At 42.0% G+C, this 15,808-nt stretch overlaps 5 protein-coding genes across 5 annotated transcripts; 2 read left to right on the top strand and 3 right to left on the bottom strand.

Moving 5' to 3' along the window:
• The first annotated feature begins 636 nt into the window (after positions 1–636).
• sirt4 (sirtuin 4) lies at positions 637–2,414 on the top strand. Its single transcript, XM_070850160.1, has 3 exons — positions 637–1,112; positions 1,763–2,057; positions 2,160–2,414. Exons 1-3 carry the CDS (start codon positions 637–639, stop codon positions 2,310–2,312), a joined length of 924 nt encoding a protein of 307 aa, XP_070706261.1. The 3' UTR covers positions 2,313–2,414.
• Positions 2,415–3,861: 1,447 nt separating this feature from the next.
• c2h1orf74 (chromosome 2 C1orf74 homolog) lies at positions 3,862–4,695 on the bottom strand. Its single transcript, XM_070841341.1, has one exon. The coding sequence runs from the start codon at positions 4,693–4,695 to the stop codon at positions 3,904–3,906; it is 792 nt and encodes a 263-aa protein (XP_070697442.1). The 3' UTR covers positions 3,862–3,903.
• A 63-nt stretch (positions 4,696–4,758) lies between these two features.
• On the bottom strand, positions 4,759–6,272 carry tomm6 (translocase of outer mitochondrial membrane 6 homolog (yeast)). The gene is made up of 3 exons (XM_070841378.1): positions 6,134–6,272; positions 5,129–5,263; positions 4,759–4,982 (listed from the first exon to the last, which is right to left on the bottom strand). Exons 1-2 carry the CDS (start codon positions 6,229–6,231, stop codon positions 5,167–5,169), a joined length of 195 nt encoding a protein of 64 aa, XP_070697479.1. The 5' UTR covers positions 6,232–6,272; the 3' UTR covers positions 4,759–4,982; positions 5,129–5,166.
• A 54-nt stretch (positions 6,273–6,326) lies between these two features.
• On the top strand, positions 6,327–8,207 carry uqcc2 (ubiquinol-cytochrome c reductase complex assembly factor 2). Its single transcript, XM_070841366.1, has 4 exons — positions 6,327–6,493; positions 7,691–7,765; positions 7,897–7,963; positions 8,049–8,207. The coding sequence occupies exons 1-4, from the start codon at positions 6,356–6,358 to the stop codon at positions 8,132–8,134; spliced, it is 366 nt and encodes a 121-aa protein (XP_070697467.1). The 5' UTR covers positions 6,327–6,355; the 3' UTR covers positions 8,135–8,207.
• Positions 8,208–8,513: 306 nt separating this feature from the next.
• On the bottom strand, positions 8,514–12,034 carry tspo (translocator protein). The gene is made up of 4 exons (XM_070841354.1): positions 11,682–12,034; positions 9,554–9,729; positions 9,322–9,460; positions 8,514–9,228 (listed from the first exon to the last, which is right to left on the bottom strand). The coding sequence occupies exons 2-4, from the start codon at positions 9,724–9,726 to the stop codon at positions 9,055–9,057; spliced, it is 486 nt and encodes a 161-aa protein (XP_070697455.1). The 5' UTR covers positions 9,727–9,729; positions 11,682–12,034; the 3' UTR covers positions 8,514–9,054.
• Positions 12,035–15,808: the final 3,774 nt, after the last annotated feature.

Here is a 15,808-nt window from a genome sequence, read left to right as displayed (position 1 = left end):
CAAATTTAGACAATTTAAAATTGTCAGAAAAAACAAGGTTGAACACCACAGCAAGCTTGAGCTTTAAACTTTGGACTACAGCTCCCAGACTACAGCGCGGTTCTGTTCGGTGTTACGTAAAAACTCGGTACTTCCTGTTGCTGCCGCTGTAACAGCCGGACAAAGGTTCCCATCTTATATCAGCCTGTGCGGTTTGTTATGTTATTGAATCAACTTTCTGTAGCTGCTGAAACTTTGCCAGTTACAACTGTAACTTTAAACTGAAGCTACCGCTGTAACTCACAAATAAGGTATAGTAGCTAAATAACGTCCCTAAACAGAGCTAGCTAACTAACATTGTATCGTAAACGTTAGCTAACAGTTAGCTGTTGAAATGTGCACTTAGGGAAAGTAGCCCAGTGACTGTTTCCAGTGTTTCTTGCTAAATTTACATATTTATCTCTCATATATTCAAGCTTTGTAGGCACTGACGCTCATGAAACATTACAATGTAAATAAATGTTGTGTTTAGCCTGTTAGTTGTGTAGCTTTTGTTACTGTTACAGTGACCTGTCAGTGTAGCACACATGGGTGTATTGTACCAACAGGGACCAGGAGGTGTGTATAATCCTCCGTGCTGTGTTTGTCTCCCTGCAGATGAGATTACCATGGCGGGTCCTCACAGTACCTGTGAGAGGGGCATCCTCAGTCCCTGCGGGTATGTTGACCTTCGTCCCCGCCTGCAGCACCGCTGACGCCCACTCCCTGCAGCAGCTGCAGGGCTTCGTGTCCCGCTCCCGACGCCTGTTTATCATCACCGGAGCAGGGCTTTCCACGGAGTCTGGGATCCCGGATTACCGCTCAGAGGGTGTCGGGCTGTACGCCCGCACTGACAGGCGACCCATGCAGCACGCAGAGTTTGTCCGCAGTGCAAAGTCCCGTCAGCGCTACTGGGCCAGAAACTTTGTGGGGTGGCCGCAGTTCTCCTCCCATCAGCCAAACTCTGCTCACAGGACCCTGCAGCGGTGGGAGGAGAGGGGGAAGCTGCACTGGCTGGTTACACAGAATGTGGATGCTCTTCATTCAAAGGCAGGACAGAAGAGACTTACAGAACTTCACGGCTGTACCCACAGGTGAGGAAACATCATCTGACACTTTAATCATGAACCTGCTGTGGTAGCTGTCAAAACTGTGGTCTCCAGATTTTTAATTTCTGGAAAAGGAAAAGATAAAACAGTTTCATAATGGTGCACGATCATAAGTCGAAAATAATAAATGGTAGAAGAAGGGATTAAGTGTCAGTAGAAATAAAGCAGAGAATTTAAAGGGATGGTTTACCCAAATACATTTTCACCCCTTGTGGTTTCCAGCCACGCAGATAGTTTTGGTTTTATTTGCTTATTCTGCCACCCAAATACAGTAGAGGCGAAGGTGTTAGTTGTGCCCCGAATATTTTAAAATTGTATTTAATAATTTGATACCAACATGTAATTCAAAGAAAAGGCGCAGCGGTTACTTCACATACAGTAATAACAGTTTCCATTGGGTCTATTTCTTCCATATAAAGTAGTTGCAATGAAATCAGTTCACAGTGACATCTTCTTAAGCAGAGTGATATCTCAAAATCTGCTTAAAAGAAACCAAAACTCTCTGCAACTCTCAACACTGCCAGTGGTAGAGAAGTGATATCTCAGATATAAGAGAAAATATCTTTCGTCATCTTTGCCTTTTGACTAAAATATGTATAAAGATGAAATACTAGTGTTCGTGCATGTGTCCTCAGGGTCGTGTGTCTGGGCTGTGGTGGCATCTCGGCGAGGGAGGAGCTCCAGAAGCAATTTGTGGCACTAAACCCCGACTGGAGAGCGCAGGCAGGCGCCGTGGCTCCAGACGGTGACGTCTTCTTGGAGGACGAGCAGGTCCTCAGTTTCAGAGTTCCCTCCTGTGGGGACTGCGGAGGGACACTGAAGCCTGAGGTGACGTTTTTTGGGGACACAGTGAACAAAGCGACGGTACAGTTTGTGCACGACAGACTGGCGGAGTCGGATGCGGTGCTAGTCGTGGGGTCATCTCTACAGGTAGGTGTTAGAGAAATGTGTGAAGCACCTTGGTGAAAATAGCACAAGTTTACACCACAATTCTTCTGGATTTTTTAATTTAATTGCGCCCCTCTGTGTCAGGTATATTCAGGTTACAGGTTTTTACTGGCAGCAAGTGATAGGAAAATGCCTGTCGCCATCGTGAACATTGGTACCACGAGGGCAGACCACCTGGCCGAGCTGAAAGTGAGCGGCCGCTGTGGTGAAGTGCTGTCAGTCATTCAGCGTCTCTGACTGTCATGGACACACACAGTTTGTATAAGCTGGTCATAAAACTACCTCAGATTTGAACAGGTAAACAACATCAGGATGACTGCCTCAGCCGTTTGGCTTTTTTTTTTGTGAAACATAAAAGGAGTCAGGAGCATCTGCACCTCTCTGCCTGCAGAATTTGCAACTGTTTTAAACGTAGAACAAGAACTGACTCATCTGCTCTCACCTATTATATGCAGAACAGTTGAATGTTACTACTGGGGAGGTGAAATGAGGAGAGAGCCACAAGGTCCGTCTCACCTGTATACTGGTGCTGCTTTTATTTAAATTGAATCAGGTAGGAGGGACATTGTGTTGTATTGAAAAATCTGTTAGGAAGTCTTTTTGCTTGTTAAACAAAACTACAAAATGTAGAAGTGCAAGCTCTTATTGTGTGACGGTAAAAATCATGTCAAAGGTAAGATGATACAGCTTTGTAAAGTAATTAAAGAGATCATACAAAAGTCTACTGCAATCAGACGGCTTTTAAACGGTGTGATCAGTGCTGTCCTGGAATGATTATTCTCATGTTTTTACATAACAGTGCAGAGATGGGTGTGCACCTTAAATGCTATTCTAGTCGATAGAGTGGACTAGCTGCTGCTGACAGTCAAGAAGTAAATATTGTTTTACCGAAAACTGATGCAAATGTTTGTATGTAAAAACATTGTGAAACATGTTTTCTGTTTTGCACAATTTGAGGAGGACATCATCAGTGTCAGACTCCACAAACACAGTTATGCATTTTCAGTAGATGCACATTTTACTAAATATACCAATATTCACATTCTGACACATCATTACGTCTCTCTGTATGAAATGAACTCAGCACGACAGGTGATCATGTAATAGACTGGTCCCCTTACGCCACATTATCAGACAGAGATAGAGGATGACTTGGACACTAAGTGTAAGACATTAATATATAAAGTCTATAGACTGAGTACGTTAATCAGGGATTAAAGCAAGAAATATTTCTGAGCCCGAACACAGGAAATGTGGACAATATATTGAATTAAAAAGTATGTGAATTTAAAACTGCTTCGTGCCTGAGACCTTCAAGCCCTGAGTAATACAGTACAATAGACGTTTTTTACAGCATGAAAGGCAAAAGTGGAACTGATATTATTGATGGCTCCATAGCATTAAACTGTAACTTCGGATTACCACTACCAGTTAAGCTTTACAAACAGATGGCAAAGACTAAAGCTTGTTTTTTCCTTGGGCTAATTCAGTTTACTGAACTAATGAGTTTGAATTACATTTATTCAGAATGGATTCCCAAAAGGATAATTTCATCTCAGTTTTGTTCTGTTTAAATAAAACGATATAATTTACTGCTTAGATCTCTGCTTTTCTCTTTGTTCACGACTTTACATAATAAAATATAAACACTTAACTTTTGAAACATAGTTGATCAGTCACTGCTGTCATGATGTAGGTCGAGTGTGTGTGTATGTGTGAGAGACTCCGGCTGCACATTAATAAATAAAACTGACACAGTTCAACAGAGCGTTGACGTAAACCCACATATTTCATAACAGTTTATTTTAAAGACAAACATACGTTCACACTACAAACAGACTGAGGGCAGAGTGACTGTGGACTGACAAACTGTAAGATCCTTCAGGACATTTTGCTGCTGAAATCTTTCATGTAAACGAAGCCTCCAGTCTTCCAGGTTGGACTGAATCTCTTCAAGCAGAACAGCCGGGACACTGAAGGAGTACAGACGAAATGTGTGCACTGTGGCATCGGCCTGCCACGTTGCTGAGGCTGTAGTCACCACCAGGGGAGTCATAGACAGACAGTTTTCAAAGCTCTGGGTCTGATCAAACCAGTAAGTGGCGGGGTAACCCAATAAAAGACCAAATACTGTGCACAGGTTCCATTCCTCTGATTTTTCTCCAACGTAATGAGGTTTCTCTGCCTCCTTCAGTTGTTCCAACCCTTTCAGAAGAAGCAGCAGATCGTGCATCGTGCTCTTCAGCTCCCCTCTGAGCGGGTCAGTGGTGGTGGGCTTCTCCAGTGAGTGGCCGACGTCAATCACAAGCACGCCGTTATCGTGCAACAGCTGTTCCACATTTGATCTGACTATAGCCGGGTTAACAATGAGAGCGTTTCCGTTTAAATCCAGCGTGAGAAGCGATTTAGACACGAGCCGGGAAGACTGCAAGGAGCTCAAATACTGCTGCACCTGATCAGCACTGGCGCCGTTGCTGTCATACAATAAAGCCGGTTTCAGCCCCAGATCAACAGCCAAGACCTGAGCGGCCAAGTCCAGACTCTGAGGACCAGAGAGAGATTTTCTACCAGCAGACAGATATTTATGAGCTGCAGCAACAAAGAGCTCCTGAGAGGACATGGCAGCGGAAATAACAAAACACACAATATAATGTACCAAAATAATACACTTCAGAGGCTTAGACACGTTTTGAGTTTAAAAATTAAAACCGTTTCAAAATCTAAAGGACAAGAAGAACAGAGACATTGAATGTAGTTATTCCTCTTCAACCCACCTATAATGACATGAAATATGATATTCTACAGAAAAGAGAAGCTAATTCAGGTCAAGATGATTTGTTTTCATAGTGTAACTAGTCAAGATTATTTTTTCATGCCCTTTGTTTCTTCTTTGTTGGTCCAAGACACCTAAAAAGCAACAAAAAGATCAAGCCATTACAAACAATGTACCAATTTAAGCTAAGATTTTGTAACTTGGGCAGCTGTCTGCAAACAAGCTGCAGTTTGACTGTAACACACATCAGTTTGACCAAAAGCAAAGAACAAGATCTCACCATCATCCCAGTTTTGGCAGTGATGCAGTTTGACCAGGTTATGTCACAGGCTGCGGAGACATCAGGTCAAAATCTGAAAGATTTCTCGCAACCCAAACACCAGCTGCAAACAAGCCCAGGTTGACCAGAAGATTCCTGAAATACAAAATGATGACTTTTTCTTAGAGGATTAAACAAACAGCACCATAAATGACATACTTCTTAAAAAATACTACTTAGTGACTGTGGCTGGAAAAACCTGCTGGGCCTTCATTAACCACTGATTCTTCTGAGTAACATGCACATTTTTTCTATGCTTTATTTATTACTTTAACACTTAACTTACACACACCCTGACCAGTAATAATATACCTACTGTTTGCCATCATTTTGTTCATGAACACAGAACAAACATTTGCATTTACTCTAAACCATCTAAACCACTGGGACACAGTGACGCCTTTTATATCTGCCATGACATGTACTGGGCAGGACATTAGTCTGTTAATACACTCTTTCTCTATATTGCATCATACATATTTTGGTTGTTCTCCTCTGAAATTTCTTATTATTCATTGAGTGATATTTGCACCGACAGCTAACGTATCAATAAGCCAGTATATCTTTGTGCAGCTCTAATGTAAAAGCACCATATCATCACATAAGTGAATACAGTGTTTTGAACCACGAGCTTCAGTGAAACAGTCCTCCAAGGATCCAGCTAACTAAGCAGGACCCGCAAAGGTCATGGCAGTGAATACTTTATGGTGATGTTGCAATTATCTGAACTCACATTTCACATACAGTAGGCCTGAAGCCTGCAGGGGCCCCTGGGGTTCTGGGACCCCTGGGTAGATGACCTGAGTTAGTGTCTTTACAGTGTCAACCGGGTTTGACTAGTCCAGAAAACAGTGAGACACTGGGACAAGCAAGGGCGAACCTCCCTGGCGCAGTGTGTGCTAACATTAGCTAATGTTAGCACACGATTCAAACACATTACACAGTGTTTTATTCATATTAACTCACCTCCTGAAGTCGTTTCTGTCTGTTGCAAATCGACACGCTGAGCTGATCCACTCCATCGCGCTGGAGGAAGAACCCTTTTTAGCGTTTGCTCCGCTCATCTCGCTAATGTGCGGCACAACGAGGGTCGGCAGACAGGAGGAGGAAGACTTTAACTGTGACACAAGTACGGGGAGCGACAAGGCTCAGACCTCACCAGAGTCGATCATCGTTACATACCCAAAGATGTCCGCCACCAGGTACCGTCGGTTCCTAAAGCTGTGTGAGGAATGGCCCCGGAACGAGTCACAGAAAGGCCACGACATGGCGACGTTTCTGCTGCAGCGAGTAGCTTCAGCCTTCCGTGAGGGTGAAAACACACAGGTAACGTCGTTTAACTGACCCTCCTGCTAACACCGAGCTAAGCTAACAGGGTAACCGGCGCTAGGAGCGCCAGCAGCCGGCGACCTTCCCTGCCCTGGTCGGTGAGGGACACCCGTAAAGCCTCTTAACCATCAACACTGTAAACGGAGCCGTGCAGGCCGATGCTAATGTACTGAAGTTTACTCATTATGACTTAAATAAACCAGCCAGTTAACCAGGTTTCACCATGTAAACACAGTTTCATTGGTTTTCTTTCCATCCTGATAAAACTGGAAAAGAAAAGTGCCTGAAAACTCTCGGTTTACATAGATTTAGTAAATTAAATTTTAAATCTGATATTCTATTTTAACACAAACAGCTCAACAACACAAGTAAAATACAAGTAAAAATACACTGTATTGTGGTTCTTGTTACTTATCGTCCAACTTATCTGTGCTGTTATAGCTGATATCACGTTATTGTTGAGGTTAATAATTTGTATCCAAAATATGATGAATTAAAAAAAAAAAAATAGCTGCAGCTGGAACATGTAAATAAGGCTCACACAGTTAAGATTCAAGATCCCTTCATTGTCATTGCCTTATACTAATATATAGAGTTAGTTATAATAATCCAATATAAATGATTTTATATTTCTTTATACCACTTTTATACTGATGTTACATGCAGAAGGGAATGATTTCACATGGTTATATTGGTATTTGTATTTAATATAAACACTTACATCATTGGTTCATAGAGTCTGTCTGTTCTGCTCCAGTGTTGCCAGTCTCTACTGGATGTGATTATTTTCATTAGTGAATCGCCTCATAAATATTTGGAACACACATTTTATAAATAGCAATATTTTTATATCAATGTACCATATTATTCGTGGATCATCTTTAAGTTTGAGTGGGAGTCAGGAGTGTTGGACTAATCTATTAATGATTAATTCAAAATTGTAAGTAAGTTTGACTTTACTAGTAGTTCTACATGTTATTCTTTGTGTAGCTTTTATGATGACATTTAAAGTTTTATTCTTCTGTTTTACTGGCACAGTTAAGTTATTTGCACTTTTATGATTTCCTCAGTTTTATTATTCTTTATGAAATGCAGCTGTAACATATCTGAAGTTTTTTTTTCCTTCTATTTTTTTCATGTTAGCGTGGTTCCTAGCGTCTGATGTTTGTCCAATCAATACATTTTCCCCACCAGATATCAGATCCGGAGAAATGCGACCAGATGTATGAAAGTTTGGCCCGCATTAACAGCAACGTATACAGACAACGAGTGAGTACAGTATAAATATTTATCTCCATAACTGTATCCCCTATATCTGTGTTTTAAGAACCTAATTTAATTAATTATTGACGACCTTGTGGCGGCTACTTTGGATTTCATTCATTTGTATCTGTTCACAGTTTCCTCGTGTAAGAGACACAAGTTTTACTGGAGTTACGGTAGACGAGTGTAAAGTTCTTTTGAGAGGTATGGACCCACAATATCATATTTATATTTCCGACTATTCAGGAAACAGTTTTGTTAAGTTAACTTTTTTTTTTTTATTGTTCAGGGAGTGCGCAACAGATGGACGACGAAAAAAAGGGTTTGTGGAAGACGTTGATGGAGAGACTCTCCAAAGATGCGCCTGAAAAATAACTCTCTCTCTCTTTCTCACACTTTCCTTTTCTCATTGCATGTATAGAAATAAAGCTTATTGTTGGTATCTTTATCCACTGTTATGTTATTTTTATTATCTCTTATAATATCTTCTTTAATTATCCAAATCAAGACATTATCTCTCTCTGACCCGACATTATACATTGTAGGGACGCACCAATCCAACTTTCTCTCTTCCAACACCTTAACTCAGATATCAGTGTTTTCTTTTTCCCAAATTTAAAATCTCTACACCTCAATGCACATAACTTGAAATAATTTTTATACGAGGTGACATGAGGACAGGACATGCTGTGGCTTTAAAACTTGAGTTGGTGGCCTGCTGTGACTGAACGAATGTATCCACTACAGTGACATATTGGATAGAAATCTTTTATTATTTGAATGGAGCTATAGCAGTAAAAACAACACAAGATTCTTAATCTTAGATGCAAACATGGGTCATTGTTCATTCTAAAAAAAAATAAAAAAAAATGTGGTTGCACATTTAATTTGAAAAACACGCCAAGAACAACGATTCTAACATAAGAGCTTTGAATGAATGCACTTTGCTTTTTTTGCAGGGATCTATACAGTTTGGTTAACAACACTGAAAAAGATAAATTAGAGACAGGTTGTTTTACAGTCAAACATTCAACTTATCAGATGGAGTAAAACACGCTCTCAGGTGGAATTTGCTGCAGATGACGAAAAGATATCAAACCTGCAGGACAAAAACTACAACAACATGATTTCTCAGTCACTTCATCATGATTTTTTAAATAAGTTTTGCATATTAGTCAACTTATTTGCTGATACTGTGATATAAATCCTCAGAGAGCACTTCAATCAATCAATCATTCAAATGATTCAAAATTTAAATTGTTGGGTATTGTAGTAGGAGGACACTCCTGTGTCTCCTACTCTTCCTTTTTCTCGGGGTTGTCCCTCCATATGCAATAGTTGAGAGAGGTGGCGAGGCACAGCCAAGCCAGGTAGGGCGCCATCAGCAGAGTGGCAGTGCGGCTGATGGGATACCAAGACACCATGGTGGCTCCGACGGTCCCAGTGAGGAGCACAATCTCAATGAGTGCCTAAATTTGGCAAAAAGATGGCGTTAGTATGCTAGATCCCTCATTTTGTCTCCCAGTCGCAAAGCAGTACTTAAGTTCATGTGTTAAGCTTACATATTTCAGCTTGTGTGCGCCAAAGAAGATAGGAGTCCAGGCCCAGTTCAGAGCTAGCTGCAGCCCATAAAGTCCCAGTGGAACCAGTGCCTCCTCAGTGAAACCTCCCAGTTCTTTCCACACCAGGTAGGAGCTATACCTGCATTACATGATTTAAAATGGGATAATTTAGACAGTGAGGCTGCATCACAAAGTACAAAAGACTGCAGGACCCAGCCACAATGATGCTCACCCCATGCCTGTATACAGACAGGTCCACACTACAGGGAATGCTGCATTTGGTGGGCGCCATGATGGTTTCTGCAGAGTCGGGTACCAGTTCTTCACCTCTTTGCGAGTGACGTAACCTCCATAGATCCCTCCCAGGTGCGGCAGGGCCGTCATTCCAAGCATGGGCAGCCACATGTTCTGAGACAAGAGCAGGATGCACGTCAAAGCTGTTTAACCTCTGCTAGGCTTGGATATCATACTTAAAGGCAGGGTCTGCAACTTAGTTTAGAAGCACTTTTCGACTGGACGGCCGACCTGCCTGCCTACCCCTTGCACCTAGCCACAGTCTTCCACAAGACTAAAGCTGACGAGCTAGTTGCGCAAGAAATGCAGAAAAAGCGTGGCGACAATTTAAATCACGACTCAGAGACAGACTGTGGTGAGTCAAAAGCGCGAAGCTCACACCCACCAAGCTGAAGAACGAGAGAGAGCCGCCGCTGACCACAACAGACTGACGTTTACTGAGCTAACAGCACGAAGAATAGCCTCTGAGCCCAGTGAGCAGTTGCCATGAGCTAAAGGTAAGGTGTTTATATGATTGTAGCATTTAATAGAGATGTTCATTTCTATCAAAAATACTATTTGATAGTCACTGTGAACTATTTAACACTTTGCTACATTGTTGTTTTCATTATCACCCAATTTTCACCTGTATTGATGGCACGTGTTACTTGTGGCAGAGTTGCACGCTGGACATAAGCGTTTGGATTAAAGCAGATGTCGAGTTGATCATCGTTCACGACATTTTCCCTTCCACCCGGACCAAGCACCGTAGCGGGAGAGGTGATCTCCCCGGGAGGTGAGAAGAGAGTGCAGTAAGAGTTAAACTAACCCAGCTAATACCGAAGGCTAATCCTAGCTAATGTCCGATCACAGGAAGATCTGCTGGATGAAATGGGACTTAGGCTGCCCAAGCAACGAAAAATCAGACAGTTTGAGCCGAGATCTACACGGACCTGGCTCCATCTCAACACCCCGTATCAATCTACTGCTCCCGATGGGCGTAACCACCAGGAAAATATTTTTCTTTCTTATAATTTAACGACTACTCAAACATCACGGCCAAACCCCAGCATTTAACAATTGTTAATTTCTCAGACTGACAACTAAGAGACAGAACGGAGGAGGAGCCAAACGGCAGCGGCGGTGGACGGTCTTGTCATTACAGTCGTGGACTTGACCTCCAGCTGTAACGTTAGTCAGGCAGCACGTTCATGTGTTGTGGAGAAGCAGCTTTAGAGGAAAGCCTGAAGGGACGGGGTGGGACATTTTTGGTTGGGTACCATTAAAATCTAGCTACTCTTGCTAGTTTCTCCACAGTTGCAGACTCTGCCTTTAAATACTCGTACCCACTATGTTCAGACCATGACCAGAGTTCAGAGTTTGTTTTTTTTTTACCTTTTTATTGCTGTTGCTGGTGATAGTGAACCAATGCTGTGGCCCCGAAAACCAAAACAATTACGCTAAAAGACACTTTAAAGTTGTGCAGATCTGAGGAGAAGTGCAGAGGCCGGTGATAATTTTCTGTGGGTTAATCACTACAAACAACCCCCTTTCACATGCAAGTAGTTATTTAATCCATTGTTCATATGAAAATATTGATTTGAGCTGCTTTAACTCAAACATTACTATTAGTTATTAGCCATATACACCCAGTATTAGTCTTAAAAATGGTTTCTTGTTATAGATATATATATAGATAGATAGATAGATAGATAGATAGATAGATAGATTTTCATGGTGCAAAGGTCAACTGCTGAAGGAAAAGGAAGGTATGAAAATGCAGTGAAGACTAATTAAATTTGTTAGCTAACAGGTATAACAGGTATGTTTATCTGTCAAAACTTTGAGGAGTCACGCGCCTGGTGGTGCACATCTTTAACACAATACAAATAGTTTTAGCACAGCAGCAAATCATGCTAATTTTAAGCTAACTGTTTGCTACCTGTTTCCCGGTGTTATGTTGGACGACATTACAGTGCACCTATAGCAGGACAAGCACTAAAAGGCTCTACTGAGTCAAAGTTTCGTTCATATTAAAGATAAATGTAATGTAGCGCAGGCAGGTTACAGGCTGTCACGTTACTCACCCTCACTCAGGTATCAGCGACCCCGCACAGTAATGTAGCCTCAGTTTGATGTTTCAGCGGGTTAATGGTGCTGCGCACAGGCAGAGAAGCCCTCTGACATGCTGCTGTTCAGTGATACAGGTTATTTGGACGGGCAGGGCTGTCTTATCAGGTCTGGTCAGTAACTCCGTCCTCAGACACTCCCTCAGCGAGCAGGAGCCAAACCATACCGCCTGTGACATCCCAGCATGCTTAGCAACGACTGGTCGTCAGGACAAAGTCAAGAAAGCCGGTGAAGTATCTTGGTGGTTGGCCAAATAAATATGTTGTATAACGCTGCCGAGTGGTCCAAAGGTCACTAAAACGCACTCGCCAGTGTGACCTTACTCACCATTTAATGCATATTTCCTCGTTGCTTTCTAAATACGCACAGCTGGATAAGTGACTGGACGGGCGACAACAAAGATTATACAGCCGTCGGATAGTTCCCTCTCATACTGAGTGCCGCGGGGTTTCATAATAGCTTTCTTAGCATAGTAGTTTTATACGAAGAGCTAAAATATGCTTGTTAAGTATTGATGATTTTTAAATAGCCAGGCTCCTCAGGTGCCATGTGGTTCCTTGCAGGGTTTTCTGGCTCAGTAAGAGGAGGGGCTGTAAATCTTCCTCTGGATAGATAATCCATTTCTGCTCATGGGGATCTATATGTGGAATTTGCCCACAGTACTCAAACTGCACTTATGAATGGCATCCTTATTTTTATTTCCTTATTTTAAACTCGAGCTGAAAAAGCATCATTCATGTGGACATTAATGTTGAGTTCTGTGGTCATTTTAAGTTACTGTGTTTTATGTATGCAGGATAGTGCATAGTGTTACACATATTTACACATGACAATCATATGTTTTTTTTTTTCTTACTTGCAAAACAGCATGTAACTATGGTTATGCCGTAACTTTGCCACATTTAAAATTAGGACATATTTAAACCATAATATTCAGCAAAATAGAAGCTATAGTCAGGGTTAAAATGAAGACTGGAAACCCTAAATACTTGTTCATCTTTTAGTTAGACTAATGAATCCTCTGTGAGAAAGAAACGGCCGTATCAGGGATCGCATGCATTACATATGACAAACGCCTGATTTATACCAAAGGTTGCAATCACCACTGCACTGTGCATATGTGAAGCACCAGCTCCTGTTATAAAACTTCAGTATTCCAACAACTAGACGGTGCAGTTGAAACATTTTAAAAAAGCTCTGGGTGTGGTCGGAGGTGTGCTTTGTTGCACCTGTAACCACATTTTATGATGTCCTGGAGTACATCTGTAAATCACTGCAGCGAGGTGAGAGGCTAAAACAATGGAGGTCTGCAGGTGGTTGCTGCATGGATCGAATAGATGGATAGAAGTTACTAAAGTTGCGTAGGACTAGGAATATGAATGTGGGGCTCTTGTACATTGCATTTACAGTATTTATTGTGTTTTGTAGTGTTTGTAAGGAATCAGTAGTTAAATATGCATCTCTGGTCTTTGCTTTAGAGCGTTGAAATAAATGAGACTGCAAATGCTTCCCCTTTGCTGTTTCACTCATTTTTTCAAATCAAAATAAGAATTTAACAACGCTCAAAAACAAACAAACAAAAAAATGTTTGTGTTTTTTTGAATCACTTTTTTTTTTCAGAGACATTGTACAAAAATCTCAAAACTCTTACACAAAGACGAGAGATGAAAACCATTGTTTCCTTCCAAACACGGTTTGACAAAAAAAAGTTCCACATCAAACTGATAAAACAACAAGTTTCATGTTGGACCACAATTGTCTCTCATGCTAGTAGTGATGTCACAAAATCCTGCCGTCTTAACTCACATCTTAAGAGTAGTTTGACATTTCGGGAAACGTGGTGGATTTTCTTTTTAACCTTTAGACAGATTCAAGCTAGCTGTTTCCCTCCGTTTCCAGTCTTTATGCTAAGCTATGCTAACCACCTTCTGTATTTCCTGAAATGTAAATCTATTCCTTTAAGGTGAGAAAGTTTAGTCTTGTAGCAGTTTAAAGGTCCCATATTCTGCTCATTTTAAAGTTCTTACTTGTGTTTCCCCTGTTTAAAAAAAAAACCTTCTGCTGCTTCACTCTCGTCTTTAAACAAGTTCGCCTTAGCTGGGGGAGGTCACATGTTCCCCTTGTGACATCATAAAATGAGCCAAATCTAAACTGAGCATTTTCGCACACATTTACGGTCTTTTTTCATAGATTGGCGCACCAGGGATATTTATATTTATGTTGAATATCAATCAAAATGGGCATTTTGCAGAAATGAGACCTTTAATGTAAAAAAAAAAGTGCTTTTTAGTGCAAAACTCAAATAACGTAACGCAAGTAAATACAGCGAAGGTCAAACACCCATGTAGCCAAAACACATTTTTGGGGGACTTCAATGATACACAGGGGAAGGAAACATTAAATAAAAACTCATGCACACATTAAAAAAAAGTTTTTAAAAGAAAGAGAGAGGAGAGTGTCCACAGTGAGATCCCGGTTAGAGATGCTCTGTCCTCCCTGTCCAGTGGGTTTTGTCGCCCCTCCTCCAGGTCCCTCCGTCAGACAGGCGCACCTTTCCCCTCCTCTCCGGTCCTCCAGCGTTTCTTACCTTCTTGTCGCTTCTTCCAGCCTCGTTGTCTGGCGGTGAACTCTCACCCCAGCTGCTTGGGAAATGTCATACAGGCAGAGGCCCGTGCTGCAGTAGGGGGGCGTAATAGGAGGAAAAAATAACAACATTTTTACTGCTCTCACTGCATCTTTTATTCGCCTCTCTTGCCGTGCAAGTGCCACATCCCGCTACCACCACCACCACCACCACCACCTCCTCCTCCTCCTCCACCAGCAGCAGCAGCAGCAGCAGCAGCCGATAACTACCCTCAGTCTCAATGCTTATTTCGCATTAGGGCTCATTTAAAAAAATCCGTGCCAGACATGTGAGTAGCAACCCATCGCTGTCGTCTCTCCACTCACCCGTTGACTGCTATGTGCTCCCGCTATTGTATCCTCACACCAATGAGTGCAGATGGTCATTGAGCCGCGTCGATGTGCATTTTAGTGTCAGTGTGCCGCTTTCGTGGCTGTGCAGGAGGCTCTGCACGCTCATGGGGCACATGAAGCCTCGCTGGCGGCTTGTTTTGGGGCTCTGCGTCGGTTTGGCTAATGGAGCAAAAGGCTGTGATTTTATTTTTTGTATTTTTTTCTGCTGTAAATAGCCCAGATGGAAGGAAAGCCCATTCAAACACTGGCTGTGTGACATGTAGCCTAGCTCTTTAGCCTGCTCGCTTTGATTAAAGGTAGTGAATATATGGTGTGTGTGTGTGTGTGTGTGAGTGAGTGAGTGAGTGAGTGAGTGAGTGTGCGTGTGTGTGTGTGTGTGTGTGTGTGTCCAGCCCGGCATCTCCAGTCAGATGTGGAGGCCCAGGTTAGAGCACACATTATGCGGCGGTGTGGATGTGAAATCTGTTTGGAGGCTGTGTGTGGGTGACAATTAGCAGGAAGCACAGGATGGTGGCTGGTGCAGATGTGAGCAGATGTGTTCACTGTCCAGTGCAACATTTTGTCCATAGAGCTCATGCCACAGATGTGTAAGGTTGTTTTGTATCCAGTGGGTTTCTCCACCTCACTGATCTGAAGGTGCACAGCTGGTCTGTGTTGACGTTTGGTGATTTCCAGTAATAGATTGACAGGATAGCTTTTAAAAAGAACTATATTGTTCTTATGATAAATTGTAGTATTGGAGTCTTATGTGGGTTATTTGTGATTGCACACAAGAGATGTGTGACAAAATAAAACTCCACTTGCTAGGTTTGCGTCCAACTTCTTTCCTCCTGATGCCAAATCAGTGCATATCTTACTTCACTGTCACTACTAGCACGCAATTGAAGATCTGGACTCCGTTCAGATCATTTTCATCTATGACAATGTTGGATTGTTGTTGAGAGCCCATCATGAATAAAAAAGAAACATGAAAGGTTTAATTTTATGGTGAAAGTCACAAAGAAAATGGACTGAATGTGTAATATCACAGCCAATATACAAACGGTTGAGTAATATCAATATCGGCACTGATACTCATTCTGCGTATTGAATCGATGCACTTAACCAC

Source organism: Pempheris klunzingeri, chromosome 2 (genome assembly GCF_042242105.1).
Source record: "Pempheris klunzingeri isolate RE-2024b chromosome 2, fPemKlu1.hap1, whole genome shotgun sequence".
In the NCBI taxonomy this organism is placed as follows: domain Eukaryota; kingdom Metazoa; phylum Chordata; class Actinopteri; order Acropomatiformes; family Pempheridae; genus Pempheris; species Pempheris klunzingeri.
This window is presented reverse-complemented; position numbering and strand designations above follow the sequence as displayed.

What these genes read in the sequence shown, in the direction of transcription:
- tspo (XM_070841354.1), bottom strand. Translation starts at nt 9,726, where the DNA reads ATGTGGCTGCCCATGCTTGGAATGACGGCCCTGCCGCACCTGGGAGGG. An exon ending in TGTCTGTATACAGGCATGGG is followed by an intron (nt 9,461 to 9,553) that starts GTGAGCATCATT and finishes CATGTAATGCAG; the next exon opens with GTATAGCTCCTACCTGGTGT. An exon ending in GCGCACACAAGCTGAAATAT is followed by an intron (nt 9,229 to 9,321) that starts GTAAGCTTAACA and finishes TGCCAAATTTAG; the next exon opens with GCACTCATTGAGATTGTGCT.
- c2h1orf74 (XM_070841341.1), bottom strand. Translation starts at nt 4,695, where the DNA reads ATGTCCTCTCAGGAGCTCTTTGTTGCTGCAGCTCATAAATATCTGTCT.
- sirt4 (XM_070850160.1), top strand. Translation starts at nt 637, where the DNA reads ATGAGATTACCATGGCGGGTCCTCACAGTACCTGTGAGAGGGGCATCC. An exon ending in CTTCACGGCTGTACCCACAG is followed by an intron (nt 1,113 to 1,762) that starts GTGAGGAAACAT and finishes ATGTGTCCTCAG; the next exon opens with GGTCGTGTGTCTGGGCTGTG. An exon ending in TCGTGGGGTCATCTCTACAG is followed by an intron (nt 2,058 to 2,159) that starts GTAGGTGTTAGA and finishes CCTCTGTGTCAG; the next exon opens with GTATATTCAGGTTACAGGTT.
- tomm6 (XM_070841378.1), bottom strand. Translation starts at nt 6,231, where the DNA reads ATGAGCGGAGCAAACGCTAAAAAGGGTTCTTCCTCCAGCGCGATGGAG. An exon ending in GACAGAAACGACTTCAGGAG is followed by an intron (nt 5,264 to 6,133) that starts GTGAGTTAATAT and finishes TTTGTATTTCAG; the next exon opens with GAATCTTCTGGTCAACCTGG.
- uqcc2 (XM_070841366.1), top strand. Translation starts at nt 6,356, where the DNA reads ATGTCCGCCACCAGGTACCGTCGGTTCCTAAAGCTGTGTGAGGAATGG. An exon ending in GTGAGGGTGAAAACACACAG is followed by an intron (nt 6,494 to 7,690) that starts GTAACGTCGTTT and finishes TTTCCCCACCAG; the next exon opens with ATATCAGATCCGGAGAAATG. An exon ending in GTGTAAAGTTCTTTTGAGAG is followed by an intron (nt 7,964 to 8,048) that starts GTATGGACCCAC and finishes TTTATTGTTCAG; the next exon opens with GGAGTGCGCAACAGATGGAC.